At 45.8% G+C, this 27,390-nt stretch overlaps 1 protein-coding gene and 1 pseudogene across 2 annotated transcripts in view; both read right to left on the reverse strand.

The window, feature by feature from the left end:
• Positions 1-27,390, reverse strand: part of LOC141134747 (uncharacterized) — a 99,381-nt gene that overhangs the window by 32,901 nt on the left and 39,090 nt on the right. For both annotated transcript variants that reach the window (XM_073624186.1, XM_073624187.1), the window contains exon 2: positions 3,980-4,372. In XM_073624186.1, the coding sequence (XP_073480287.1) occupies positions 3,980-4,372 (393 nt within the window). The remainder of the gene's footprint in view (positions 1-3,979; positions 4,373-27,390) is intronic.
• LOC141131159 (large ribosomal subunit protein eL43-like) lies at positions 1,426-1,990 on the reverse strand (annotated as a pseudogene).

The following is a 27,390-nucleotide window of genomic DNA, read 5'->3' on the forward strand; positions in this document are numbered from 1 at the left end:
CCATGTTGAGGGTAAGTGTCAGGGATCTGCCAGGACAGAACGGGGGTACATGTGTACCAACCCGGCTCTGATTGACCAACCCGTTACCTCCAACCCTGACCTCGGCCTGCCTGACCCTGCTTTTCTCTGCTTGTTACCTGTTGCCAACCTCTGCCTGTTTATCGGACTCATTCACCTGCTTGATTATCTATTTGACTCGGCTTGTCTGACTCCGCTATTGTCTGCTGCCTTGCTCTGAGTACCTCCTGTGTTCACCCAGCTTATTTCACTGAGTTCCGGCTTGCTGCTGATCCTGTATCTACCAGCTCATCTGACCTGCTTTTGCCTCAGCTGTCATCTGCAGTTCCAGCCATTCCAGGAGGATCCTCTTCCTGCTACTGTGCCGGCTGCTACAACTTCCACGGGCACTCCTACCCCACTGCGCTCACGAGACCACTGTCCCCCATTCCAGTGGCTCCTGAACCAGGGCTGTAAGAGAGGTCTCCTCCTACAAGTCAGGCTCTACTACGAGGTATGTAACAGCAAGCTGCCTGGTATGGTTCGGGGGGAGGGGGCGCATGCTGTTTTTTTCTTATTTCTGTCATAGGATTCTCCTTAACCACTTCAATACACTGTATTATATACTCTGCACTGACTGCACTGTGTAAATGTAAATATATATATATATATATATTAAACTGCCCGCATGCCACTAACTAACCTGCCTAATCTAGCTCAAGTTCTCTCAATCTCCTCCACGTATCACACTACATATGGCCACTGTCTAAGCAGCCTTATATAGTGTGGGGCATGGACTTAGCTCCCTGAGCCATGATTGGCCAAAGGCATCCAGCCTTTGGCCAATCATGGCTCTCACAGCAGATTATACTGTGATTGGCCAAAGCATGCAGGTCAGGTGCATGCTTTGGCCAATCAGCAGCCCTCAATGCTATCTCGCAGTGCATTATGGGGTGCTCTGCGGCACTCGGATTTCCCACGAATGCCCCATATGTTCGTTTGTTCAGCAAACAAAAGAACACCCGATATACATTTGACTCGAACATCGGGACCATCCCTAGTACAAATTACTCTTTCCCAGTGTATTATGGAATATTTTGATATATACATTTTTTTTACAAAAAATCATCTTTGAGGATATATAACTCCCTAAAGAAGACTTACAAGTTGAAACGCGTTAGGGTATCTCATTTGATGTATTTCAGAAATATTGGATGTTGTCAAATACTGTATATGGAGATGTATTTTTATGTAATTTTTTGTATGTATTACTGATTTTAATGGTTGATACCCAACAAAGCTTTGTTATATATATTTTTATAATTAGTCCTTGAATCACTTGGTACCGGGGAAGTTATTGCTTTGTTCCAAATTGGCAAGTTGGCAATACTTTTTAATATTGTTTTATTTTTTCCATTTTACAAGACATCATTTATTAAAGAACAGTCCAGAGAAGCAAACAAGGAGCAGAGCTTCAGAAGGCTGGATGATCTGTTGGTCTTTCAATTCCTTTAGTCTTCCGATGGTGGATTTCACTGTGACGGCCGAGGTGGTGTTGTAGGTCCAGGTACCACCAGCTACAATTTTTATGCAAGAACTGCAGCGCCTTCCTCTTCGTTTTGGTCTTGCCACAGAAGGAGCAGGTGTACTTGGCGTGTTGGCTGATTTCAATTTTCTTGACCATCTTCCTTAGGGAAGCACCATAACGGGTCCCATATTTACCCACAATGCCGACCTTCTTGGTGTGTTTGGCCTTCTTCTTCTAAGACCCGAGCAGAAAAGGCGGCAATAATTTTTAACCTTTTATATATTATTTTGCAATAGATTGACTATACCATTTGGATAAATAAACAGTGTTTTTTACCGCTATACCTGGCATTCGTGTGACCTGGCAGATAACATGATGCACTCCTGAATGACTTTGTTTTGTCGATTCTTCAAACACGTTCATATGAGTAGTGAGCTGCCTGTAGTGGATCTTCTCATGAACCATCATTCAATGTGTGATCTTAGCGACCTTGTCGTGCGTTTGCTGTGGAAGTCTGAATGCACATCAGAGGGTTGGATGTGAGCTTATAAGGAGGCAATTGGGCAGGATTTGTTAGATCGCTTAGATTGGACAACTCCACTGTTAAATTGTTATATTGTACCTAAAGTGGTTGAAAAAGTCTCCACAATAAACTCCCATGACAGGTTCTCTTATGGGGAATAGTAATGGCAGTGTGTTTTGTTTTTCAGCAATATAATCTCTAAATCCCTTTTCCCAGCAGTGCTTTAGTGCAGTCACATGGTTTTCTCAGGTCTTTCTCCCAAGCAGAGAGACTCCAGTGGGAGGGGCTCACATTCCTCTGCTGGTTTAGTTTTAGTTTCAGGAGAGGAGGGGTGGGGAAAGGAGGGGAGAGGAGGGGAGAGGAGAGAAGCGGAGGGAAGAGTAGAGGAGAGGATGGGTGGGGAGAGGAGAGGAGGGAAGAGAAGGGGCAGGGAGAGGAGAGGAGGGCAGAGGAGGGTCGGGGAGAGGAGAGGAGGGGAGAGGAGGGGAGAGGAGGGGAGAGGAGGGGTGGGGAGGGGAAAGGTGAGACTTTACACAGAAGACAGAATTGACAGGAAAGGAGGAAGAGCGTGGGATAGAGATGCTGCACAGAGCAGGTTAATGGAAAGTCACTTTACTGTCAGGAACACAGGAACAGGCAGGATCAACCAGGTATTGTACTTTATAGAAAAAGGATAATTAAGATTCCAAAACATTAGCACAAAAATAATGAAAGAAGGAAGGATCAAAGATAGGAAAGGAGGATCGATCGATCAAAGGAAGTATTGGTCGGTCTATCGCAGGAAGGATCTACGTAAGGAAGGATCAATCCATTGATCGCAGGAAGGATTAATTTATTGATCCGGGGTATTGTGACGTCACGACTCCGCCCACCAAGCTCTGGCAAAGAAAGGCTCAGACTGCTGAAGGGGGTGACATTTGCAAGGCTTGTCCATTTACAGAACACTGCTTGTGGCCGCGATGACGCAGGGTCCAAGAAAAATGCACATGTGATTCCGGTGTGATCGCACACAGAAGAGGCTGCAACTGGTGGAGAGCAGCAATACATAATATGTAAAACGGTAAAAGGAAAAGACTATTTTTACATTCACCTACTGTTTGAAGTATGAGCCTGTCCTGGGATCCTGATTCACATCTTTCCCGAGGAGTCAGAGTGGCGTTCGTAGCGGGAGTCTGGTGATTCATCCATCTTGCCTGGGTTTTATCTATGCGTTTATGACCCTCTATAATCTGAGGGTAAACACAGTCTGGTAAGCGGGGGGTGCGGGGACTATATCATTTTCAATTTTACCATCTTTATCCTCTATAGTTGGCGGACTTTATGTGATCTGTCTTTTTAGGACATTTGTTAACTATTTATTGGCGCTGCACTCTTTGTGATTTATATTTGTATATGGGTGTATGATCAAGCCTATTAGTGCCGGCTGCCATTGTTATATACCTTTAACCAAGTGCGGATATCATCTTGTGTATTCAATTTATCGATCGCAGGAAGGATTGGTCGATCGATCGCAGGACGGAAGGACCGGTCGCAGGAAGGTGATTGGCTCTCACACAGACTTTGAAAGAGACAGAGAGAGAGGGAGGGGGGAGAAGCAGAGACACAGAGGAGATAGCTGGATGATGGAGACACGTTAACTGACCACGCTATCAGAGATCAGCAGTCATGATAAATGTGGTCAGTTTACAGAGGGGAAGACAGGAACAGGCAGGATCAACCAGGTATTGTACAACATAGAAAGGAACAACTGACATGGCAAAAGCACTTTGCTATATCGCGTGCCTTAAAGGAACAGGAGCACTTTTTTTTTTTTTTTTAGGGTTACAACTACTTTAATGCTTAATTTTTTATTGTAAACTGATAAAAAGATATTGAAACAGAAAAAAAAATTGCTGGTGTTGGACTTAGTTAAAAGTTATTTTTTTACTTACCTTTTACCAAAACTTGAGTGCCCTCTGGATGCTGCCATTGTTCTGTCTTGTTTTCAAACGTGAATTTTAAACAGAAGCAGTAATTTTTAGTATCAGTAGATGTCACATTATTTATAGTTATGATCGCATTTCTGTGCCCTGGATCCAGATCCACATTTAGTCTTCCCTCATAGTTGGAGGATTTTATGAGGGATTTTGTGTCGTTGTAAATTTCCTCATTTTCTCTTCCACAATATATCATATCAGTTGATGCTTTTACTGCGATATTTACAGACTGGATTTTGTTCTCTGGAAATGCAATCTGGCAGGGGATTGTTATTGCTTCTCCAACCACGGATTCCATTCTTCCAGGCTGATCAATGCAGTATTGTCCAGAAGTTTCATGGGGCCTGTCTATGAAAAGAACACATTGGGATTATCACTCAGGTGAGAAAAAAGAACATCAAGAGCTCATATTTTCAAAGGTGAACATTTTCTTTAACCACTTGCTTACCGGGCACTTTCACCCCCTTCCAGCCCAGGTCAATTTTCAGCTTTTAGCGCTGTCACACTTTGAAAGACAATTGCGCGGTCATGCTACATTGTACCCATATGACATTTTTATCATTTTTTTTTACACAAATAGAACATTATTTTGGTTACATTTAATTACCACTGGGGTTTTTATTTTTTGCTAAAAAAATGGAAAAAGACTAAAAATTTTAAAGAAAATAAAATTTTTTTTAGTTTCTGTTATAAAATTATGTAAATTATGTAATTTTTTGTAATTTTTCTCCTTCACTGATGTGCCCTGATGAGGCTGCACTGATGGGCACTGATGGGCACTGATGGGCACTGATGGGCGGCAGTGATGAAGCTGCACTGATGGGCACTGATATGCTGTACTGAAGAGGAGGCACTAATATGCCGCATTGATGGGCACTGATGAGCACTGAAAGGCAGCACTGACTGGTGTCACTGATGGGCGCAAATTGGCATCACTGATGGGCACTGATGAGCATCACTGATGGGCACTGTTTGACAGTGAAAGGCAACACTGACTGGCATCACTGCTGGGCACAGATTGGCATCACTGATGGGCACTGATGAGCAGCACTGATGGGCACTGAAAGGCAGAATTGACTGGCATCACTGATGGACACAGATGGGCATCACTGCTGGGCACAGATGGGCATCACTGATGGGCACTGATGAGCAGCGCTGATGGGCAGTGAAAGGCAGCACTGAATTGCATCACTGATGGGCATAGATTGGCATCACTGATGGGCATAGATTGGCATCACTGATAGGCACAGACTGGCATCACTGCTGGGCACTGTTAGGGCTGATTACCTGTATAGGTCTCCCCTGTGAGAAAATGCCACTGATCAGCTCTCCTCTCCTCACACGTTGTCAGTGTGAGGAGAGGAATGCCGATAACCAACATTTCCTTGTTTACAAGTGATCAGCTGTGCTTGGTCACAGCTGATCACATGTGTAAAGAGTCTGGTCATGGCTCTTTACCAGGATCGGTGATATGTCATGTCCTAAGGACAAAGCGCACCACCAATTGCCGTGCCATGTGCCGTCACGGGCGCACAAGTGCGGCATCAGAAGCCCCCTTACTTCAGGATCCTCATCCCCCTTACATCAGAATCAGAGACCATAGGCATCCTCTGCTGACCCTAATCTTCAATCAGTTCACATTGAGACAATAGTGAGGGCAGAAACAGTCAAACTTAGCACCGCATCCCATGAAATTTACATAACAAAAAGGGAAAAGGGGTTGAAAAAAACCCCGGTACTTTTAAGGTGCTTATATTTTGTAATAGATAGGGTAAATAAACATGTATGATTTATCCATAAAAAAGATTTTATTACAATTGATATAAATTACACAACATAGTTAAAAAATATATACACGTAAAAGCCAGTAAATTAGAATATTTTGAAAAACTTGATTTATTTCAGTAATTGCATTCAAAAGGTGTAACTTGTACATTATATTTATTCATTGCACACAGACTGATGCATTCAAATGTTTATTTCATTTAATTTTGATGATTTGAAGTGGCAACAAATGAAAATCCAAAATTCCGTGTGTCATAAAATTAGAATATTGTGTAAGGGTTAAATTTTGAAGACACCTGGTGCCACAAACTAATCAGCTGATTAACTCAAAACACCTGCAAAGGGCTTTAAATGGTCTCTCAGTCCAGTTCTGAAGCCTACACAAACATGGGGAAGACTTCAGATTTGACAGCTGTCCAAAAGGCGACCATCGACACATTGCACAAGGAGGGAAAGACACAAAAGGTTATTGCTGAAGAGGCTGGCTGTTCTCAGAGCTCTGTGTCCAAACACATTAATAGAGAGGCAAAGGGAAGGAAAAACTGTGGTCAGAAAAAGTGTACAAGCGATAGGGATCACCGCGCCCTAGTCAAGATTGTGAAAAAAAACCCATTCAAAAATGTGGGGGAGGTTCACAAGGAGTGGACAGCTGCTGGAGTCAGTGCTTCAAGATCCACCACCAAGAGACGCTTGAAAGACATGGGTTTCAACTGCCGCATACCTCGTGTCAAGCCACTGTTGACCAAGAAACAGCGCGAAAACCGTCTCACCTGGGCTAAGGAAAAAAAGAGCTGGACTGCTGCTGAGTGGTCCAAAGTCATGTTTTCTGACGAAAACAAATTTTGCATTTCCTTTGGAAATCGAGGTCCCAGAGTCTGGAGGAAGACAGGAGAGGCACAGGATCCACGTTGCCTGAAGTCTAGTGTAAAGTTTCCACGATCAGTGATGGTTTGGGGTGCCATGTCATCTGCTGGTGTCGGTCCACTCTGTTTCCTGAGATCCAGGGTCAACGCAGCCGTCTACCAGCAAGTTTTAGAGCACTTCATGCTTCCTGCTGCTGACCTGCTCTATGGAGATGGAGATTTCAGGTTCCAACAGGACTTGGCGCCTGCACACAGCGCAAAATCTACCCGTGCCTGGTTTACGGACCATGGTATTTCTGTTCTAAATTGGCCAGCCAACTCCCCTGACCTTAGCCCCATAGAAAATCTGTGGGGTATTGTGAAAAGGAAGATGCAGAATGCCAGACCCAACAACGCAGAAGAGTTGAAGGCCACTATCAGAGCAACCTGGGCTCTCATAACACCTGAGCAGTGCCAGAAACTCATCGACTCCATGCCACGCCGCATTAATGCAGTAATTGAGGCAAAAGGAGCTCCAACCAAGTATTGAGTATTGTACATGCTCATATTTTTCATTTTCATACTTTTCAGTTGGCCAACATTTCTAAAAAATCCCTTTTTTGTATTAGCCTTAAGTAATATTCTAATTTTGTGACACACGGAATTTTGGATTTTCATTTGTTGCCACTTCAAATCATCAAAATTAAATGAAATAAACATTTGAATGCATCAGTCTGTGTGCAATGAATAAATATAATGTACAAGTTACACCTTTTGAATGCAATTACTGAAATAAATCAAGTTTTTCAAAATATTCTAATTTACTGGCTTTTACCTGTATGTATATCAATATCCACATCTCAAGATAGGCAAACAATCAGAGAAATACCACTCAAAAGAATACCACTCTACATGTTTCGCTCATTGGGAGATTCTTCAGGAGTTTTGGTATATATTAAGGAGTACAGGCTGCCAAAGGTTAAATGTGAATTATATTGAATAAAAATATTGCAGATGAATAACATCTGAAATTCACAGGCACCACGTAGGTCTCTCAGATAAGAGCATCCGTCCAAATTGGCCACAGAAGGACATAGAAAATGGTATATCCTTCAGTAAAATCAAAAAACTTTTTGCTAGAGGTGAAAAATCCTCGTTGCAAAGATGGAAAGATGAAAAACAGTATTGAATCAATATGCCAAACGAAGTCCATAATCAGCAATCAGATGATCATAGGTGGCAAGACTGAAATCCAAAGATGTGTATATATAGGGGTAAAGCAACAGTGCGAGTTCAGACAGGCATAAGGTGGGAGAGGTGTAACCTCTCAGAGATCGTAGGCTGTCTGTCCCAAGGAGAGGTTTGGCATGGCATGTGCGTATGTATTCACCCCCTTTGTTATGAAGCCCATAAAATGCTCTGGTGCAACCAATTACCTTCAGAAGTCACATAATTAGTGAAATGATGTCCACCTGTGTGCAATCCAATGTCCTGTACACACAATAGGATTTTCCGATAACAAAATGTTTTTTTTTTTCTGACAGATGTTGGCTCAAACTTGTCTTGCATACACACGGTCACACAAATCTTGACAAAAATTCCGAACGTCAAGAACGCGGTGACATACAACACGTACGATGAGCCAAGAAAAATAAAGTTCAATAGCCAGTGCAGCTCTTCTTCTTGATTCCGAGCATGCGTGGAACTTTGTGCATCGGAATTGTGTACACACGATCAGAATTTCCAAACCAGATCTCAAACTTTGTGTGACAGAAATTCCGATGGAAAATGTCCGATGGAGCCTACACACGGTTGGAATTTCCGACAACAAGCTCCCATAGAACATTTTCCATCGGAAAATCCGACCGTGTGTACGGGGCATAAGTGTCACATGATCTGTCATTACATATACACACCTTTTTGAAAGGCCCCAGAGGCTGCAACATCTAAGCAAGAGGCACCACTAACCAAACACTGCCATGAAGACCAAGGAACTCTCCAAACAAGTAAGGGACAATGTTGTTGAGAAGCACAAGTCAGGGTTAGGTTATAAAAAAATATCCAAATCTTTGATGATCCCTAGGAGCACCATCAAATCTATCATAACCAAATGGAAAGAACATGGCACAACAGCAGACCTGCCAAGAGACGGCCGCACATCAAAACACACGGACCGGGCAAGGAGGGCATTAATCAGAGAGGCAGCAAAGAGAACTAAGGTAACCCTGGAGGAGCTGCAGAGTTCCACAGCAGAGACTGGAGTATCTGTACATAGGACGACAATAAGCCGTACGCTCCATGGAGTTGGGCTTTATGGCAGAGTGGCCAGAAGAAAGCCATTACTTTCAGCAAAAAACAAAATGTCACATTTTGTTTGCGAAAAGGCATGTGGGAGACTCCCAAAATGTATGGAGGAAGGTGCTCTGGTCTGATGAGACTAAAATTAAACTTTTTGGCCATCAAAGAAAATGCTATGTCGGTCGCAAACCCAACACATCACATCACCCAAAGAACACCATCCCCACAGTGAAGCATGGTGATGGCAGCATCATGCTATGGGGATGTTTTTCAGCAGTCGGGACTGGGAAACTGGTCAGAGTTGAGGGAAAGATGGATGGTACTAAATACAGGGATATTTTTGAGCAAAACCTGTACACACACACTCTGTGTGTGATTTGAGGCTAGGACGGAGGTTCACCTTCCAGCAGGACAATGACCACAAACACACTGCTAAAGCAACACTTGAGTGGTTTAGGGGAAATATGTAAATGTAAATGTGTTGGAATGGCCTAGCCAAAGCCCAGACCTCAATCCAATAGAAAATCTGTGGTCAGAGTTAAAGATTGCTGTTCACAAGTGCAAACCATCCAACTTGAAGGAGCTGGAGCAGTTTTGCGAGGAGGAATGGGCAAAAATCCCAGTGGTAAGATGTGGTAAGCTCATAGAGACTTATCCAAAGTGACTTGGAGCTGTGATAACCGCAAAAGGTGGCTCTACAAAGTATTGACTTTAGGGGGGTGAATAGTTATGCACATAGACTTTTTCTGTTATTTTGTCCTATTTGTTGTTTGCTTCACAATAAAAAAAAAAAACATCTTCAAAGTTGTGGGCGTGCTCTTTAAATTAAATGATGCAAATCCTCAAACAATCCATGTTAATTCCAGGTTGTGAGTCAACAAAACATGAAAAATGCCAAAGGGGGTGAATACTTTTGCAAGGCACTGTATATCCAATAAATACAATTTCACCATAAATTTAGGTCAAAATGTATTCTGCTACATGTCGCAAGTACAGAATACTTTTTTAATCCCAAATGTGAACTGCCCCCTGTGGAACCCCAATATCGCTGATCACCCTATCTGACACGCAGTCTTGCAAACGTACAGTGATCAGTAATAATACTGTACTAATGCCACTGGCTGGCAGGGGAGAACAGAAGAGGGGAAGCTCCACTTATTTGCCTCCTCCGCTGCCACATTTGGCACCTTTCGGGAGGAGGGGTGAGCGGGTACCTGGTATTGACAGGTACCCGCTCTCACTTCCGAGGTGATGTCATCCGCATATTTGCCCCCCCCTCCTCCTTCCTCCGCCGTCTGGCCAATTAGAAAGCGATTCGCACATGCGCAGTAGGGAGCCAACTGTGAAGCCGCAAGGCTTCGGCCTTAGCCAAAATGGCAGCGGCAGCACCCCGAGAGCCATACCTCCCATCTTTTTGAGATGGGAATGAGGGACACCCATCAGCAAAAGTATGCAGGCATAGGACACACCCCGTGCCACGCCCCCTTAAAGGAGAATTGTACAAAACAACAAGATTGGTTTAACACACAAGTGCTTTTTTTTACCACTACTATTCCTTTATATTGCCTTTTAGAATTTACAAATGCAGCAATTTAGAAATCAGATGAAAGGTTTACCGCTGGAAAACACTTTTTGATAGATAAAAAGTGCATTTTATATACATCTATATGGATTAGATCAAAATGAGGGACACATGAGGAGGAATGAGGGACAGAGGGACATTGCTCCAAATCAGGGACAGTTGGGAGCTATGCGAGAGCTGATTGGAAAATAGTCTCAGGTGAAGATATCGCTGGATTCATGGACAGATAAGTGTCCTCAAATTAAAAGTCAGAAGCTACAGTATTTGTAGCTGCTGTCTTTTATTATTTTTCTGAAGGAGCCGCTTTAACTGTGTGCCTAACAAGTGTATACAAGTGTAATGCCGCGTACACACGAGCGGACTTTACGGCAGACTTTGCCCGGCGGACTTTTCGATGGACTTTATGACGGACTTTCCGAATGAACGGACTTGCCTACACAAAATCCACCAAAGTGATGACGTACGACCGGACTAAAACAAGGAAGTTCATAGCCAGTAGCCAACAGCTGCCCTAGCGTGGGTTTTTGTCCGTCGGTCTAGCATACAGACGAGCGGACTTTTTGACCGGACTCGAGTTCGACGGATAGATTTAAAACATGTTTCAAATCTAAGTCCATCCAACTTTTGAGAAAACAAAGTCCACTGGAGCCCACACACGATCGAATTGTCCGACGAAATCCCGTCCGCCGGGCAAAGTCTGCCGTAAGGTCCACTCGTGTGTACGCGGCATTAGTGTGCCGCTTTGACTTACAGATCTGGCTGGGTTTCTTTCCTTGCCTTCAGTTCTGAACGCCAGGGAGAAATCCAGCAAGAGTCTGTGTTTACAAACAGAGATCTGTGCTGTGATTGATTGGCTGTAAGTTGCTGACAAACTCATATTGTGTCCAATCACAACACAGGTCAGCAGGGGGCATGCCTGAAAACCAGGAAGTAAGCTGTGATGTACGGGTACATTGCCTAGCCTGCAGCTCAGTGGTTAATGGCTCATTTGAAAGCTCTTCCAATAACATTTGCTTTTAACACTCGAATTTGGAGTGGATGGACTTTCCCGAACGCTGTTTGAAATGAATTTGTTTGAGAAAAATATTCCATACTGATCTTTCAAATGCAGTCAAAATTTTACTTCAGTTTTACCCCAGTAGTCATTAGAAAATCAAACACATTTTCAAATGAAATTCCACTAGTAGACAAGTTTTAGGAGTGTGTCTATGGGAATGTTTGACCATTCTTCCAGAAGTGCACTTGTGAGGTCAGGCACTGATGTTGGATGAGAAGGCCTGGCTCACAGTCTCTGCTCTAATTCATCCCAAAGGTGTTCTATCGGGTTGAGGTCAGGACTCTGTGCAGGCCAGTCAAGTTCCTCCACCCCAAACTCAGTCATCCATGTCTTTATGGACCTTGCTTTGTGCACTGGTCCAAATCATTTGGTGGAGGAGGGATTGTGCTGTGGGGTTGTTTTTCAGGGGTTGGGCTTGGCCCCTTAAGGCGTCAGCAAACCAAGACATTTTGGACAATTTCATGTTCCCAACTTTGTGGAAACCGTTTGGGGATGGCCCCTTCCTGTTCGAACATGACTGCACACCAGTGCACAAAGCAAGGTCCATAAATATATGGATGAGCGAGTTTGGGGTGGAGGAACTTGACTGGCCTGCACGGAGTCCTGACCCTTCTGGTGTAATGAACTGGTGCATGCTGGGTCCACAACGTCACAAGGCGGTTCCATCAGGTGACGTAGCCAGGAAACCCTGCCCCTTACCTATATAAGAACTGTCAAACGGCGAAGTCTGCAGTAGGCAGCCAGCCATCATTTTACATTTTTTATTTTCCGGGTGCAGCAGGTGGCGTGATTGATGATGGATTTACATCAGGGGACACTATTTTTTATTTTTTAACCACTTGCCGCCCGTTCACTGTCAGTGACGGAGGAGCTGTGCGGCTCTCGTTCTGGGATGACGACATATTACGTTGCCCCATAATGGGCGCTCTTGCGCGCCTGCAGGGGCGTGCAGAGTGGCGATCGAGGCCACGCCGTGTTGCTAGGACATGGCGTGACCCGATCTCTGTAAAGAGCTGCTCACGTGGCTCTTTAACCATGTGATCAGCTGTGTCCAATCACAGCCAGTCACACGAAAGTGCCGGTGATCGGCTATCATCCCCTCACACTGACAGTGTGTGGGGAGGAGAGCCCGATCAGCGGTATCTCCTTGCAGGGAACACCCGGACATGTAATCAGGGCACTGATCATCAGTGCTCTGATTACAGTAAAGCCCCTCAGTGCCACCAATCAGTGCCCATTAGTGATGCCAGTAACTGCTGCCTTTCAGTATCCATCAGTGCCTGCTCATTAGTGATCTCCATCAATGCCCATCAGTGCCTCTCATCAGTGTCACCCATCAGTGCCGTCAATCAGTGCCACCTATCCATGCCGCCTATCAGTGCCCACCAGTGCCGCCTATCAGTGCCGCCTGTCAGTGCCCTCCAGTGCTGCCCATCAGTGCCCATCATTGCGGCATATTAGTGCCACCTCATCAGTGCCCATCAGTGAAGGAGAAAAATTACTTATTTACAAAATTTACTGACAGAAACTAAGAAAACTTTTTTTTTTTTCAAAATATTCAGTCTTTTTTCTTTAAAAAAAAAAAACAGCAGTAATTAAATACCACCAAAAGAAAGCTCTATTTGTATGAACATAATGATAAAAAATTCATTTGGATGCAGTGTAGCATGACCACGCAATTGTCATTCAAAGTGTGACAGCGCTGAAAGCTGAAAATTGGCCTGAGCAGGCAAGTGGTTAATAAAGGAATTGTCAAAAACTGTGTGTGTTTTTATTACTTTAGGACACTTTTTTTGGTGAATGGGTAGAGGTACTATGTACCCGATACTCATTCACATGGGGGGGCAGGATCTCGGGGACCCTTTGTTAAAGGGGCTTCCAGATTCCGATAATCCCCCCTGCCCGAAGACCCCCTCAACTGTGACCAGTGGTTGTGGGGATGAGGCCCTTGTCCCCATCAACTTGGGGACAAGTTGCTTTGGGGTGGGGGGGCAGATCCCCTCCTGTCCCAAAGCACCCACCCTCCCCCCATGTTGAGGGCATGTGGCCTGGTATGGTTCAGGGCGCTCGCTTGTCCCCCCCTCCTTTCCTGACCTGCCAAGCTGCATGCCCAGATAAGGGTCTGGTATGGATTTGGGGGGGGGAGACCCCACACCATTTTTGTCTCTTTCTTTTAACTGCCAATTTTGTTTATTCAGCTGTCAGCTGGGAAACCCATTGACAGCTGATGATTCATCGGGTTGTTAAGGACACTGTGGCTGGCTTCCCGGCCCCACTCTTTAACAACCAGTTTATACTGCACCCTGATTCGGCAAAGCTTTGCCCAATCAGGATGCAAAATGCACTGTGCATTGCAGGGCGTTTTTAGCGGGGAGAACACCTCCTGAACACCCTGCAAATTCGGATGTTGGATGAATGGTCCCAACAACCAATGTTCAGCTCAAAACTCATGCTCGGGCCAAACAATTCACCCAACACTACTCTTCATCAAGCTGCATTGTTATGCTTAAAAATGTGCAGCCACTCATTTGTCTTTGACTTTGTATGAAGATGGAATCTTTGAAGTAAAAAATCATTGCAATATATGGAGATCGCATCATATATATATATCAGTGCAAATAATCACTTCAGACCATACATATACTGTGTATATGCATAATCACTATATAGGTTATACACTCACTGGCCACTTTAGGTACGCCTGTTTAATTGCTTGGTAATAGGGATGAGCTTCGAGTTCGAGTCGAACATGAGTTTGACTCGAACATTGGCTGTTCGCCAGTTTGCCGAACAGCGAACAATTTGGGGTGTTCACAGCAAATTTGAAAGCCGCAGAACACCCTTTAAAAGTCTATGGGAGAAATCAAAAGTGCTAATTTTAAAGGCTTATATGCATGGTATTGTCATAAAAAAGTGTTTGGGGACCTGGGTCCTGCCCCAGGGGACATGTATCAATGCAAAAAAAAGTTTTAAGAACAGCCTTTTTTTGGGAGTAGTGATTTTAATAATGCTTAAAGTGAAATAATATTGTAATATTCCTTTAAATTTCGTACCTGGGGGGTGTTTATAGTATGCCTGTAAAGGGGCGCATGTTTCCCGTGTTTAGAACCGTCTGACAGCAAAATGACATTTCAAAGGAAAAAAAGTAATTTAAAACTACTCGCGGCTATTAATGAATTGTCGGTCCAACAATACACATGAAAGTTCATTGATAAAAATGGCATGGGATTTCCCCACAGGGGAACCCCGAACCAAAATAAACAAAAATAAAAAAGCGTGGGGGTCACCCTAAATTCCATACTAGGCCCTTCAGGTCTGGTATGGATTTTAAGGGGAACCCCGCGTCAAAATTAAAAAACGAAATGGCGTGGGGTCCACCCAAAAATACATACCAGACCTTTATCCAAGCACGCAACCTGGCAGACCGCAGGAAAAAAAGGGGGGATGAGAGAGCGCCCCCCCTCCTGAACCGTACCAGGCCCCATGCCCTCAACATTGGGAGGGTGCTTTGAAGTAGACCCCCCAAAGCACCTTGTCCCCATGTTCATGGGGAGAAGGGCCTCATCCCCACAACCCTTGGCCGGTGGTTGTGGGGGTCTTCTTCTCCATCTTCTTCTTCTTCGTCCGCTCTTCTCGTTCCACATCTTCCTCTAGGATTCTTCTCCGCTCCGTCTGCACGATCCATCTCTGGGAGTCTTCAGCCCTGTGATGCTTCGCTTTTTCTGACACTTCTTATATAATGGAGGGCAGGGCCACCCGGTGACCCGCCCTCCTCTGACGCACGGGGAATTCACAGGACTTCCGGTTACGTGACCCTGCCCCCCTCTGACAACACGGGGAAAGCCTCAGGGAAGTCCCGTGAATTTCCTGTGCGTCGGAGGAGGGCAGGGTCACTAGGTGGCCCCGCCCTCCATTATATAAGAAGTGTCAGAAGAAGCGAAGCCTCACACGGCTAAAGACTCCCACTGAGGCGGATCGTGCAGACGGAGTGGAGAAGAAGCCTGGAGGAAGATGCGGGACGAGAAGAGCAGACGAAGAAGAAGATGGAGAAAGAAGAAGAACACCGAAAGAACACCAGAAGAAAGAAGATGGATGAAGAAGCCAAAAGAAGAAGAAATTAATAAAGGACTTGTCAAAAACCGTCTCTTGTGTTTTTTAACCTTTTTGACACTTTTTTTGTGAAATGGTAGGAGTACATTTGTACCCCATTACCAATTCATATGGGGGGGCCAGGATCTGGGGGTCCCCTTGTTAAAGGGGACTTCCAGATTCCGATAAGCCCCCCGCCCGAAGACCCCAACAACCACCGGGCAAGGGTTGTGGGAATGAGGCCCTTCTCCCCATCAACATGGGGACAAGGTGCTTTGGGGGGCTACCTCAAAGCACCCTCCCAATGTTGAGGGCATGTGGCCTGGTACAGTTCAGGAGGGGGGGCACTCTCTCTTCCCCCCCTCTTTTCCTGCGGCCTGCCAGGTTGCATGCACGGATAAGGGACTGGTATGGTTTTTTGGGGGGGACCCCACGCCATTTTTTTTTAATTTTGGCGTGGAGTTCCCCTTAAAATCTATACCAGACCTGAAGGGCCTGGTATGAATTTTGAGGGGGAACCCCACGCCATTTTTTTTTAAATTTTGGCGTGGGGTTCCCCTTAATATCCATACAAGACCTGAAGGGCCTGGTATGGAATTTAGGGGGACCCCCATGCATTTTTTAAAAAATTTTGGTTCGGGGTTCCCCTGTGGGGAAATCCCATGCCATTTTTATCAATGAACTTTTATGTGTATTGTCGGACCGACAATTCAATAATAGCTGCGAGTAGTTTTTCTAGTTTTTTCCTTTGAAATGTCATGCGCCCCTTTACAGGCATACTATAGACACCCCCCAGGTACGAAATTTAAAGGAATATTACACTTTTATTGTTTCACTTTAAGCATTATTAAAATCACTGCTCCAGAAAAAACGTCAGTTTTTAAAACTTCTTTTTGCATTGATACATTTCCCCTGGGGCAGGACCCAGGTCCCCAACACTTTTTTATGACAATAACTTGCATATAAGCCTTTAAAATGAGCACTTTTGATTATTCATGTTCGTGTCCCATAGACTTTAATGGTGTTCGTGTGTTCTGAATGAATTTTTTGCCTGTGCGCAAGTTCTGCTGCGAACCGAACCGGGGGGGTGTTCGGTTCATCCCTACTTGGTAACACAAATTGATTATCAGCCAATCACATGGCAGCAACTCAATGCATTTAGGCATCTAGAGATGGTAAAGATGACTTTCTGAAGTTCAAACCAAGCATCTGAATAGGGAAGAAAGTGACTTTGAACGTGGCATGGTTGTTGTGCCAGACAGGCTGGTCTGAGTAGTTCAAAAACTGCTGATCTACTGGGATTTTCACACATAACCATCTCTCAGGTTTACAGAGAATGGTCCAAAAAGAGAAAATATCCAGTAAGTAGCAGTTGTGTGGAGGAAAATGCCGTGTTGATGTCAGAGGTTAGAGGAGAATGGGCAGACTGGTTCCAGATGATAGAAAGGCAACAGTGACTCATATAACCACTCATTACATCCAAGGTATGCAGAATACCATCTCTGAATGCACAACACATCCAACCAGTGGCAGCTGGTGGGTATTTGTTTGGCAGGGAGGCAAACAACCGACCCCCCCCCCCCCCGCGGCATCTCAAAACCCCCCGCCACTGTCTGTCAGTCGGTCCACTGGCACTTACCCCATCTAGACGTCCGAGGAGCTTCGGGGACCGGGCATCCATGCATCGGCTCTTCTCCTCCTCACTTTCGTTGTCTCCTCCCCTCCTCCTAGGCATCCAATAGGAGCGCCTGTCATTTCAGCCAATCGGATGACGGGTATCAGACCCGCTACCTGATTGGCTGGGAGGAGGATCAGTGTTGCAACAGTGAATATTCATTCGCTGTTGTAACACACCTGGGTGGGATCGAAGCGCACGTTCTCTGCAACCATATCCCACTCAGTTTTGAAGCCTATTAGAGCCTCTGGTTCTAATCAGGTGTGTAAAAAAAAACCCTTGCCGCTCTAATTCATGTGACCTGAAAGAGGCCAGACGTACAAATAGGGGGCGGCCACGGCGGCAATGGATAGATTCATGTTAAGCCTAAATCTATCCATTGCATATAGAGGGGTGCCGAGGAGAGAGGGGGTGGCGCCCGGGCACCACTAATGGATAGGCTGCCCCTGCATCCAACCTTGAAGCAGATGGGCTACAGCAGCAAAAGACCACACTGGATGCCACTCCTGTCAGCTAAGAATAGAAAACTGAGGCTACAATTTGCCCCGACACACCAAAATTGGACAAGGAATATTAGAAAAACGTTGCCTGGTCTCGATTTCAGCTGTGACATTCAGATGGTAGGGTCAGAATTTTGGCATTAACAACATTAAAGCATGGATCCATCCTGCCTTGTATCAACGGTTCAGGTTGGCAGTGGTGGTGTAATGATGTGGGGAATATTTTCTTGGCACACTTTGGGCCCCTTAGTACCAATTGAGCATCATTTAAATGCCATGGCCTCAGGACCGTTTTTAAAGGCAGGGCAAAAAAGACAGTTGCCCTGGGCACCATCATTGTTGTGGGGCCCAAAGCAGCTGCCTCACACTTGCCAACTATCCCAGTATAAATATCCCTTGAAGTTTTAGTCCCGTGCTGTGTCCTGATTAGGGATGATCCGAACACCCCCCGGTTCGGTTCGCACCAGAACCCGCGAATGGACCGAAAATTCGCATGAACGTTAGAACCCCATTGAAGTCTATGGGACTCAAACGTTTGAAATCAAAAGTGCTTTTTTTAAAGGCTAATTTGCATGGTATTGTCCTAAAAAGGGTTTGGGGGCCCGGGTCCTACCCCAGGGGACATGTATCAATGCAAAAAAAGTTTTAAAAACGGCCGTTTTTTCGGGAGCAGTGATTTTAATGATGCTTAAAGTGGAAAAAAAAGTGAAATATTCCTTTAAATATCGTACCTGGGGGGGTGTCTATAGTATGCCTGTAAAGTGGCGCGTGTTTCCCGTGCTTAGAACAGTCCCTGCACAAAATGTCATTTTTAAAGGAATAAAAGTCATTTAAAACTGCTTACGGCTTTAATGTAATTTCGGGTCCGGGCAATATGGATGAAAATCAATGAGACAAACGGCACGGGTACCCCCCCCAGTCCATTACCAGGCCCTTTGGGTCTTGTATGGATATTAAGGGGAACCCCGCACCCAAATTAAAAAAAGGAAAGGAGTGGGGCCCCAGGCGGTGCAAACAAGACAGGGACTGTAGGTTTGTTGTTAAGTAGAATCTGTTTGTAATTTTAAACTGGTACATTTTTAAAGTGTAGCTCCAGCCAAAAAATCTATTTTTAAGCTTTTTGGAAAACATAAGGAAGGGTTATCACCCCTGTGAAATTTGTTTTGCTGTCTGTGCTCCTCTTCAGAAGATTTCACCTCACTTTCTGTCCCAATGACAAATGTTTTTTGACAATTTGGGGTTTTTAGTGAAACAAGGATTGGTGATAAAGCATCAGTGGAAAGGAGACACATTTTTCCCATATTAACTCTTACAGGAGAGAATTTCCCTTCCTACGGGTAGATTTCATCTCACTTCCTGTTGTCTCCTTCTGTTTGCAAGTAGAAGTCGTTTGTAAGTTGGATGTTTGAAAGTAGGGGCCTGCCCTATATACTCTGCAGAAATTGGGGCCTTAGGTGTTGGTGTTACCACAACATTGTAAGCCCTCACAGTTACTCTAGAAAGACCCAGAGCAAAAAGTAAAATGCATAGGCATAGGGCTGACATGACAGGGTTAACAGGGGATGGAAATAGGAGAAGGGGTGGTATTTTGGGTGCCGAGTGGGAGGGGGCATAGAGGAGTTAAATAAGGTCCCCGCCCATGATGAGTCATCACAGCATGGGGGAAAGTTCAGAGAGCAGTACAGCATGGCTGATGTGGAGAGGATCTTGGCCCAGCTGCGGGAAGAGGCGGCGGTACGGGGGGCGTCATGTCTGCAGGACACATTGGGGACTGTTTAACAAGGCTCTGAGCCTTTGGCAGGTACGCGGGGTCGGAGGTATAGACCGCCGGAGCGGTTCTCCCCGGACCGCCATGCGGGATCGCAGCGGAGGGCGGGGGGTAGTGATGCTGGGACCCTGTCGGGTCCGGCGGCGAGCGTGCGGCGGTGGTGGCCAAGGGGAGCTCGGTTATTGGTCTGTCTCGCCTGGTGGGCTGTCATCTGAGGAGGAAGTGGGATCGGAGTTGAGGTCCCCAGGAGAACAGTCCGGGTCGGAAGAGGAGGCGGGTCCACTTACCGGGAGTGTGCGGTCGGAGGAGAATGGACGGTCGGCTGATGGGTCCATACCTGTGCAGCCCGGTAAGTTACCTTCATCTATACCTATTGTGGGATTGTCTGGTACTGTAGGGGTTGGTGGTAGCTTAGGTGGGACCGACCTGAGTGCGGGGGTTGTGGGAACGTCCGGGGGGTCTGCCGGGTTATTGGGTTTTTTGGCGGGTATAAAGGAATTGGTACAGAAATTTGAAAATGCGGAAAGAGTCGCCGCTGGGCCAGCATCGGCATGGGTCTCGCCAGTTGGGTGTGCCGGGGAGGCCAGTGCGGCTGGAGGGAGCTCGGTAGTGCCGGCAGCTGTGCCTGAAGTCCCTGCGCCCGCTGTGGTGTCAACGGTGAGTAGTTCCCCGCAGGGGGCGTCAAAGGGGGCAGAGGGGAGGCAGGACATTGTCAGGTTGGGCGATGCAGCAAAATGCGAGGTATATATCTGTTATGAAGGACCGTTGGGAGCTCATCTGAAACGGGAGGTGCGGGAAAAGCTGTGGAAGGGTGAGTACATTGAGATATTTTCCCTGCTGCCTTTAGAAAAATTTTACCTGGACAGGGTAAAACTGGATGATTCAAAGAAGGAGGATGAGGAAAAAAGGAGGTACCGGTTGATCCTGAGGACATTTGCTAACTGGTTGCAAGCGTTTGCGATCATGGCTAGTGTTATAGGGGAAAAGAACCCCGAACATTGTTCGGCGCTCTTCTGCTACCAGGATGCTATAGGGGAGGCATACAGAGTCTATGGTGGTACAGGAGGGCTGCGGTATAATGAGCAGTTTCGTCAACAGAGAGCGGTATGGCCAGAATTGAGATGGGACCACATGGACATCAGCTTGTGGATGCGCTTGATGACGTCATCGCGGGCACCTAACCAGTTTTTTCAGGGAGGGGGGGCTGTGGACCTTTGGTCCAGGGACAATCGGCCGGAAACAAAAAAGGGGTTTGTTGGCAGTACAATACAGGGACCTGTAAGTTTGGAGCTACATTCCGATACAAGCACGAGTGTTCTGGGTGTGGAGGGACTCATCCGGTGTCCAGATATTTTAAACAAGGGAAGGGCCGCGCTGGAGAGGCTGGAAACAAGAGGGAGGACTCCAGTGATGGTGGACAGAAGGCGGCCGTTTCTCGGTAGGTATCCGGATAGGGAGGCGGCGCAGTTGTTAGATTCGGGTTTTACGGTGGGTTTTCGGATTCTGTGTACTTTGGAGGTTATTCCCCCTGTTCCGCCCAATTTGAGGTCAGCCATGCAACATCCAGAAGTGGTTTCTGAGAAACTAAATAAGGAGGTTGCTTTGGGGAGAATGGGGGGTACGTTCCCATCACCTCCTTTTGCTGATTTGGTAGTATCCCCGTTGGGGGTGGTACCAAAGAAGGAACGCAACAAGTTCAGGCTCATTCATCGCCTGTCTTTTCCGAAGGGAGGATCTGTGAATGACGCAATTGATCAGACAGCTTGCTCGGTGTCTTATACATCGTTTGATGCTGCGGTGGGGTGGGTGCGGCATTACGGCAAGGGAGCGTTGATGGCTAAGGCAGATGTGGAGTCAGCTTTTCGGCTAGTTTCCGGTTGCTGGGATGCCATTGGAATGACCAATTCTATGTTGACCAATGCTTGCCGATGGGTTGCTCCATATCTTGCACATTATTTGAACAATTCAGCTCTTTTGTTGAATGGGTGGTACGGGATGTGTCAGGTATGAATTCGGTCATTCATTATTTGGATGATTTCCTTTGCATAGGACCAGCCGATTCCAGAATCTGCGCAGTGCTCCTGGCGACATTGGAGCACATAGCGGATAGGTTTGGCATTCCATTGGCGCCCGAGAAGACGGAGGGACCTAGCACGGTCATCATTTTCCTGGGCATTGTCTTATACTCGGTGGCAATGGAATGCAGGTTACCAGAGGATAAGTTGCAGATCTAAAGAAGGAAATCGCAGGTATGATTGGGTTGCACAAAGTTCAACTTCGAGGGCTGCAATCGCTATTGGGTAAATTGAATTTTGCGTGCCGCATTCTGCCAATGGGGAGGGTTTTTTACCGTAGGCTTGCGGCAAGTACGGCTGGAATTCAGTCCCCAAGACACTATGTAAGACTGGGAAAAGAGCACAGGAATGACTTGAGAGTATGGCATACCTTCTTGGAGTACTTTAACGGACAGGCGCTATGGATGTCAGAACCGGTTAGCAATTTTGACCTCGAACTGTTTACTGATGCGGCCGGTTCCACAAGTTATGGGACGTTCTTTCAGGGGCAGTGGAGCGCGGGTCTGTGGCCACAGGCATGGATTGAAGCAGACTTTACAAAGAACCTAGTGTTGCTGGAACTGTTTCTGGTGGTGCTAGCGGTGGAATTGTGGCGTGCGGCGTTTAGGGATTGGAAGGTGCGTTTTCATGGGGACAATTTGGGTGTGGTGCAAGTGATCAACAGGATTACTGCATTGGCTCCGCCAGTGATTAGGTTGCTACAACACTTGGTTTTGAGATGTTTGCAACTGAATGCTTTCATTCATGCAGTACACCTCCCGGGTTTTGAAAATGTTATCGCTGATGCACTGTCTCGCTTCCAGTGGGACAAGTTCCGCGAGTTGGCGCCGGAGGCGGAGCAGCAAGGGGTGCCTTGTCCCGAATGATTGTGGGGGAGAGCATTGGCCTCGTCGCAGGATGGATCAGGAAGTTGGTAAGTGAGGCGACATGGTCTGCATACTCGAAAGTATGGCATGAGTGGCTGGCGTTTGTGCAAGAGGTGGGTGAAGAGTCGGTTGATGGTGCAGTGGGGCTCCTGGTGTTGTATTATATTGCAAGAATGATGGAGGAGGGAGTGTCTGCATCAGCACTGCATAAGAAGTTAGTGGGTTTAGTGTTTTTGTACAAATTACAAGGCCAACCTGACTTTAGAAAGGATTTCTGGGTAAGGCAGGTATTGAAAGGTTATCGGCAATCGGTGGTTCGTACGGACACCAGGAGACTGATAACCTTTGAGATTTTGACGGGTATTGTAGCACAGTTGGGGGGGATTGTTCCTCGGACTACGAGTGTACCATGTTCAAGGCGGCATTTTTGCTGGCTTTTTTTGGGGCATTCCGTATCGGGGAGTTGGTTAGTCCGTCCAAGAAAGTTCACGGGGGATTGGGATTCAGGAGGTGCAATGTGGAAGGGAAGGTTTATTGTTATTTTTCCGTAGGTCAAAGACGGATCAAATGGGAAAAGGGAGGTTGGTGCATGTTTTTCCAGTGCCGGGTTCGGCATTGTGCCCGGTGGAAGCAGTTAAGGGATTTATGGGTACCCGCCCCGGGGGGGGGTAATTTTTGGTGCATTTGGATGGGGTCCCTTTATCGCGTTACCAATTTGTGGCCGTATTTAGAAAATGTTAAGGGCCTTGGGTTTAGATGAGAAAGAATTTTCGTCTCATTCTTTTCGGATAGGGGCTGCGACAGAGGCGGCTAGAAATGGGATGGATGCAGAGGCAGTAAAACGCATTGGACGGTGGGAATCGCAGAGGTTCCAGATATATGTTAGGCCTCATCTTGTGGTGGGACTGTAAAATGTCAGTTGGGAAGGAATTTTCAGTTGATGGGTACAGTAGGTGACCGAGATATTGTGTCAATCTCGCCGCATTTCTCGGCGAGATTTGACACCTGCGAGCCCCGTCGCGGGAGCCAGCGCCGAGATGGCTTGCTCATCGGGAAAGGAAAACTTTTATTTCCTTTCGCGATGAGCGACAGGCAGTGCTGACAGCTGTCTGGTATGAATCCTGAGGGGGAACGCCGCGCCAAATTTTCAATAAAAAACCGGTGTGGGTTCCCCCCAGGGGCATACCAGACCCTTACGTCTGTATGGATTGTAAGGGGAACTCCCTACGCCAAAAAATCGGCGTGGGGGTCCCCCCAAAATCCATACCAGAGCCTTATCCGAGCATGCAGCCCGGCCGGCCAGGAAAGGGGGTGGGGACGAGTGAGCGCCCCCCCGAGCAGTACCAGGCCGCATGCCCTCAACATGGGGGGGTGGGTGCCTTGGGGGAGGGGGTTGCCCTTCGGCCCCCCACCCCAAAGCACCTTGTCCCCATGTTGATGAGGACAAGGGCCTCTTCCCGACAACCCTGGCCGTTGGTTGTCGGGGTCTGCGGGCGGGGGGCTTATCAGAATCTGAAACAAAGTGCAGCGCTGAAGTGAAAAATGATAATACACCATAAACATACAAAATGTGAAAACTGAGATAAATTTGCTTTGGGTGTCTTAAATTAAGATTAAAAGTCCATCAACAGACTAGTGATTATAGTCCTTATGTAAATAGGACCATCATGGTCACCACCTGTGAAGAAAGTGAAAAATTGCCGTCACCATCATAAAAATCTGTTAGGCTGTTCTTGCCCAAAGTATAATGAAAAATACGCAGCTGGCTTCTATTTTGTCCACCAATCATATAAACTGAATCCTGATAGTTGACAGGTAGGAAACAAATTGAATAGATTTCACCGCAGTGTCCTAAAGTGCAACATGTGCAATTCCCACAGCCAGTACAAATGAAGGCTTACCGGAGGGTTTGAACCCAAATCAGTATATACTGTGAGGGTCAAACCAGCTTGTATTGCCCACCAGCAATGGGGGGAAGATCTTGGCAACCTGAAGGTAAGGGGATCCCAGGAGACTTCATGGAAGTATCTTCTCCTCATAAATCGTTAAACATCCCAGAATATGGCCCATATGGAATACAAAAGGGACCACATAGTGTAATTCCGTAAACACAGTATTTTTATTAAAAAGAAGAAATACACTTACATTTAAGAAGATAAAAAAGCGCTTGTACATAAAATGAAGGCGGCAGTGGAGTCCTCCCGACGCGTTTTGTCTAATAAGACTTCGTCTAGGGGTATCCATGCACTACAGCCCGACTCCCTAATATAGGTACTGTAATCCCTGTAATGAGAATCCAGCCCATTCAATTCACTGATTTGCCACTTCCGGGTTGTCCAAAATGGCGGACCCGCGTGCGTTCCAAGCCTCGATCTCGTGAGTGTATTTTGCGTTCCACCCCAGAGAGATACATTCCAATAATCCTAATATAATGAAACCACGCTTTTCCCCTTTCACCTTATTGCGGGGAAAAAGTGTTAATATACCCAATTCCAATGTTTAAATATTTTCAGAGCCTGAGATGTTTTACCATAAGTGCGGAGATGTCTCTCCGCACATCTTGCGATGATACGTCGTGACGTCATGACGTGGGGCCGGGGATGTACTCAAGCTGGCCACGTTTTAGGACGGCTTGCGTTCCAATTAAGCCTCGTTCCTAGAGGGCTTGCGATCCACCGCACGTTGTGTCCGCAACCATTACGGCGTCACCAACGTCAGGTGTACCTGCATAATCCCTCATAGGAAATCTCCTGTTTATGGATTTTAGATGCGAAATACAGAAATGGGCGGTCGAAAACCACCTCATATTTCTATCTAAAGGGAGGAATACCCATTAAGTGAATGTGTATTGCCTTATGTTCCTCCGCTCCACTTTATGTGAAACAGACACAAGTGGCAATGTACCGAAACAGACACAAGAAATGTACCGAATTCTAAACGAACCAGGCACATACCGAATACTACCCAATAATCCTACCTATATATATAAACAACAACTTCAGCAACTTATCTCAAGGGGTTATGAATTGAATATCCTGAATAAGAAAGAGAGAGATTTTTTGATCCCCATGGCACCCAGAATCCCCACTATATATTATCTACCTAAAATCCACAAAAATCCAGTATGCCCCCCCGGTAGGCCAATTGTGAGTGGTATTAACTCCATCACGGCCAGAGTAGGTAAATATATAGATTTTTTTTACAGCCCCTAGTGAAAAAAACTCCTTCTTATTTGAAGGACACTAGTTCCACTATCAGACTCCTTGAAAACACTGCTATACATGATGGTTATATTATGGCCACTGCTGACGTGGCATCATTATACACCTGTATACCACATGAAAGGGGTATTGAGGCGGTCAAACATTTTCTAGCCCGCGAACACTCTATAGCATCGTTCCAATGTGAATATCTGATAGAGTTACTAGAGTTCGCAACCAAACATAATTACTTTTGGTTTGATCACAACTATTACCTTCAACAATGCGGAGTGGCTATGGGAGCGAAGTTCGCACCTAGCCTTGCGAACTTATTTATGGCAAAATGGGAGGAGGATATCGTCTATACCCATAAAACCAAGTCTTTGGTGCTATGGACCAGGTATATAGACGACATCCTCCTCCTGTGGAGTGGAAAAATGGAGACCCTTAAAGAATTCTTTGAATATCTGAATTCGAATGACAGAGGGATCCCTCTGTCATATGAGGCCAGTGAAACCAAAATTCATTTTCTGGATTTACAGATTGAGATAGTGGATAAACAATTCAGATTCAATACATACTTCAAACCCACAGACCGTAATGGCTTCATCCCTGTGGACAGTTGTCACCACAAGTCATGGTTACATGCAGTCCCACGTAGTCAATTTTTGAGGCTCCGTAGGAACTGCACTGATACAGAGGTATACAAGGAACAGGCAGAAATTTTGAAACAAAAATTTATGGATAAAGGATACGATAGAACCAGTTTGGATCTTGGGATCCAAAGAGCTACAGACACCGATAGAAAGTCCCTACTTGAAATAAAACCAAAAAAAGAGTCGGATGGGAAGTTTAGGTGGGCCATGTTGACATCCTTTTCAATACAACATAGGCAAATCAAAAACATCATGAAGAAACATTGGGATGTCCTCAGGCAAGACAACATTCTAGGTCCGCTAATTCCAGAAGAAGCTAAAGTAATTTTTAAAGGTGCACCATCACTACAAAGTCAAATAGCTCCCAATATTATTAACGCCCCTACTCGTCCGTCTTTTTTCATGACTGGACTGGCTTTTTCCCTTGTAGGAAGTGTATTGTATGTCAACACAATACTTTAGCGACTCGCAAAGTGACAGAATTCGCCTCTACTGTTACAGGCAGGAGATACACTATAAGACCATTTTGTACATGCAGCACTGAATATATAGTATATCTCATTACTTGTCCTTGTCATAAACAGTATATAGGCCGTACTACCAGGACATTTTCCATAAGAGTGGGGGAGCCTATTGCCCTGATTAAAAGCAGGGATCCAAAACACACTGTCCCGAGGCATTATAAGGAATTCCATGGTGGAAATCCGTAAGGATCCCAGTTTATCATTATAGATAAATATACACCACCTTGGAGAGGGGGTGCCAAGACCAGAGGGGTATCCCGTCTGGAAATGTTCTGGATACATGAATTACAGACATTTGCCCCACAAGGGATGAATGTGGAGGTAGATGTCAATGCCTTTATAGACCAGTCATAACCCATAGAATTTCTAACGTAATTTTCAATGCAAGTATTGATGATTATGTACGATTTATACTGACTATATGCATAGTTTCCAGCCCTTGGGTTGCA

The sequence above is a fragment of the Aquarana catesbeiana genome, linkage group LG03 (assembly GCF_042186555.1).
Source record: "Aquarana catesbeiana isolate 2022-GZ linkage group LG03, ASM4218655v1, whole genome shotgun sequence".
In the NCBI taxonomy this organism is placed as follows: Eukaryota; Metazoa; Chordata; class Amphibia; order Anura; family Ranidae; genus Aquarana; species Aquarana catesbeiana.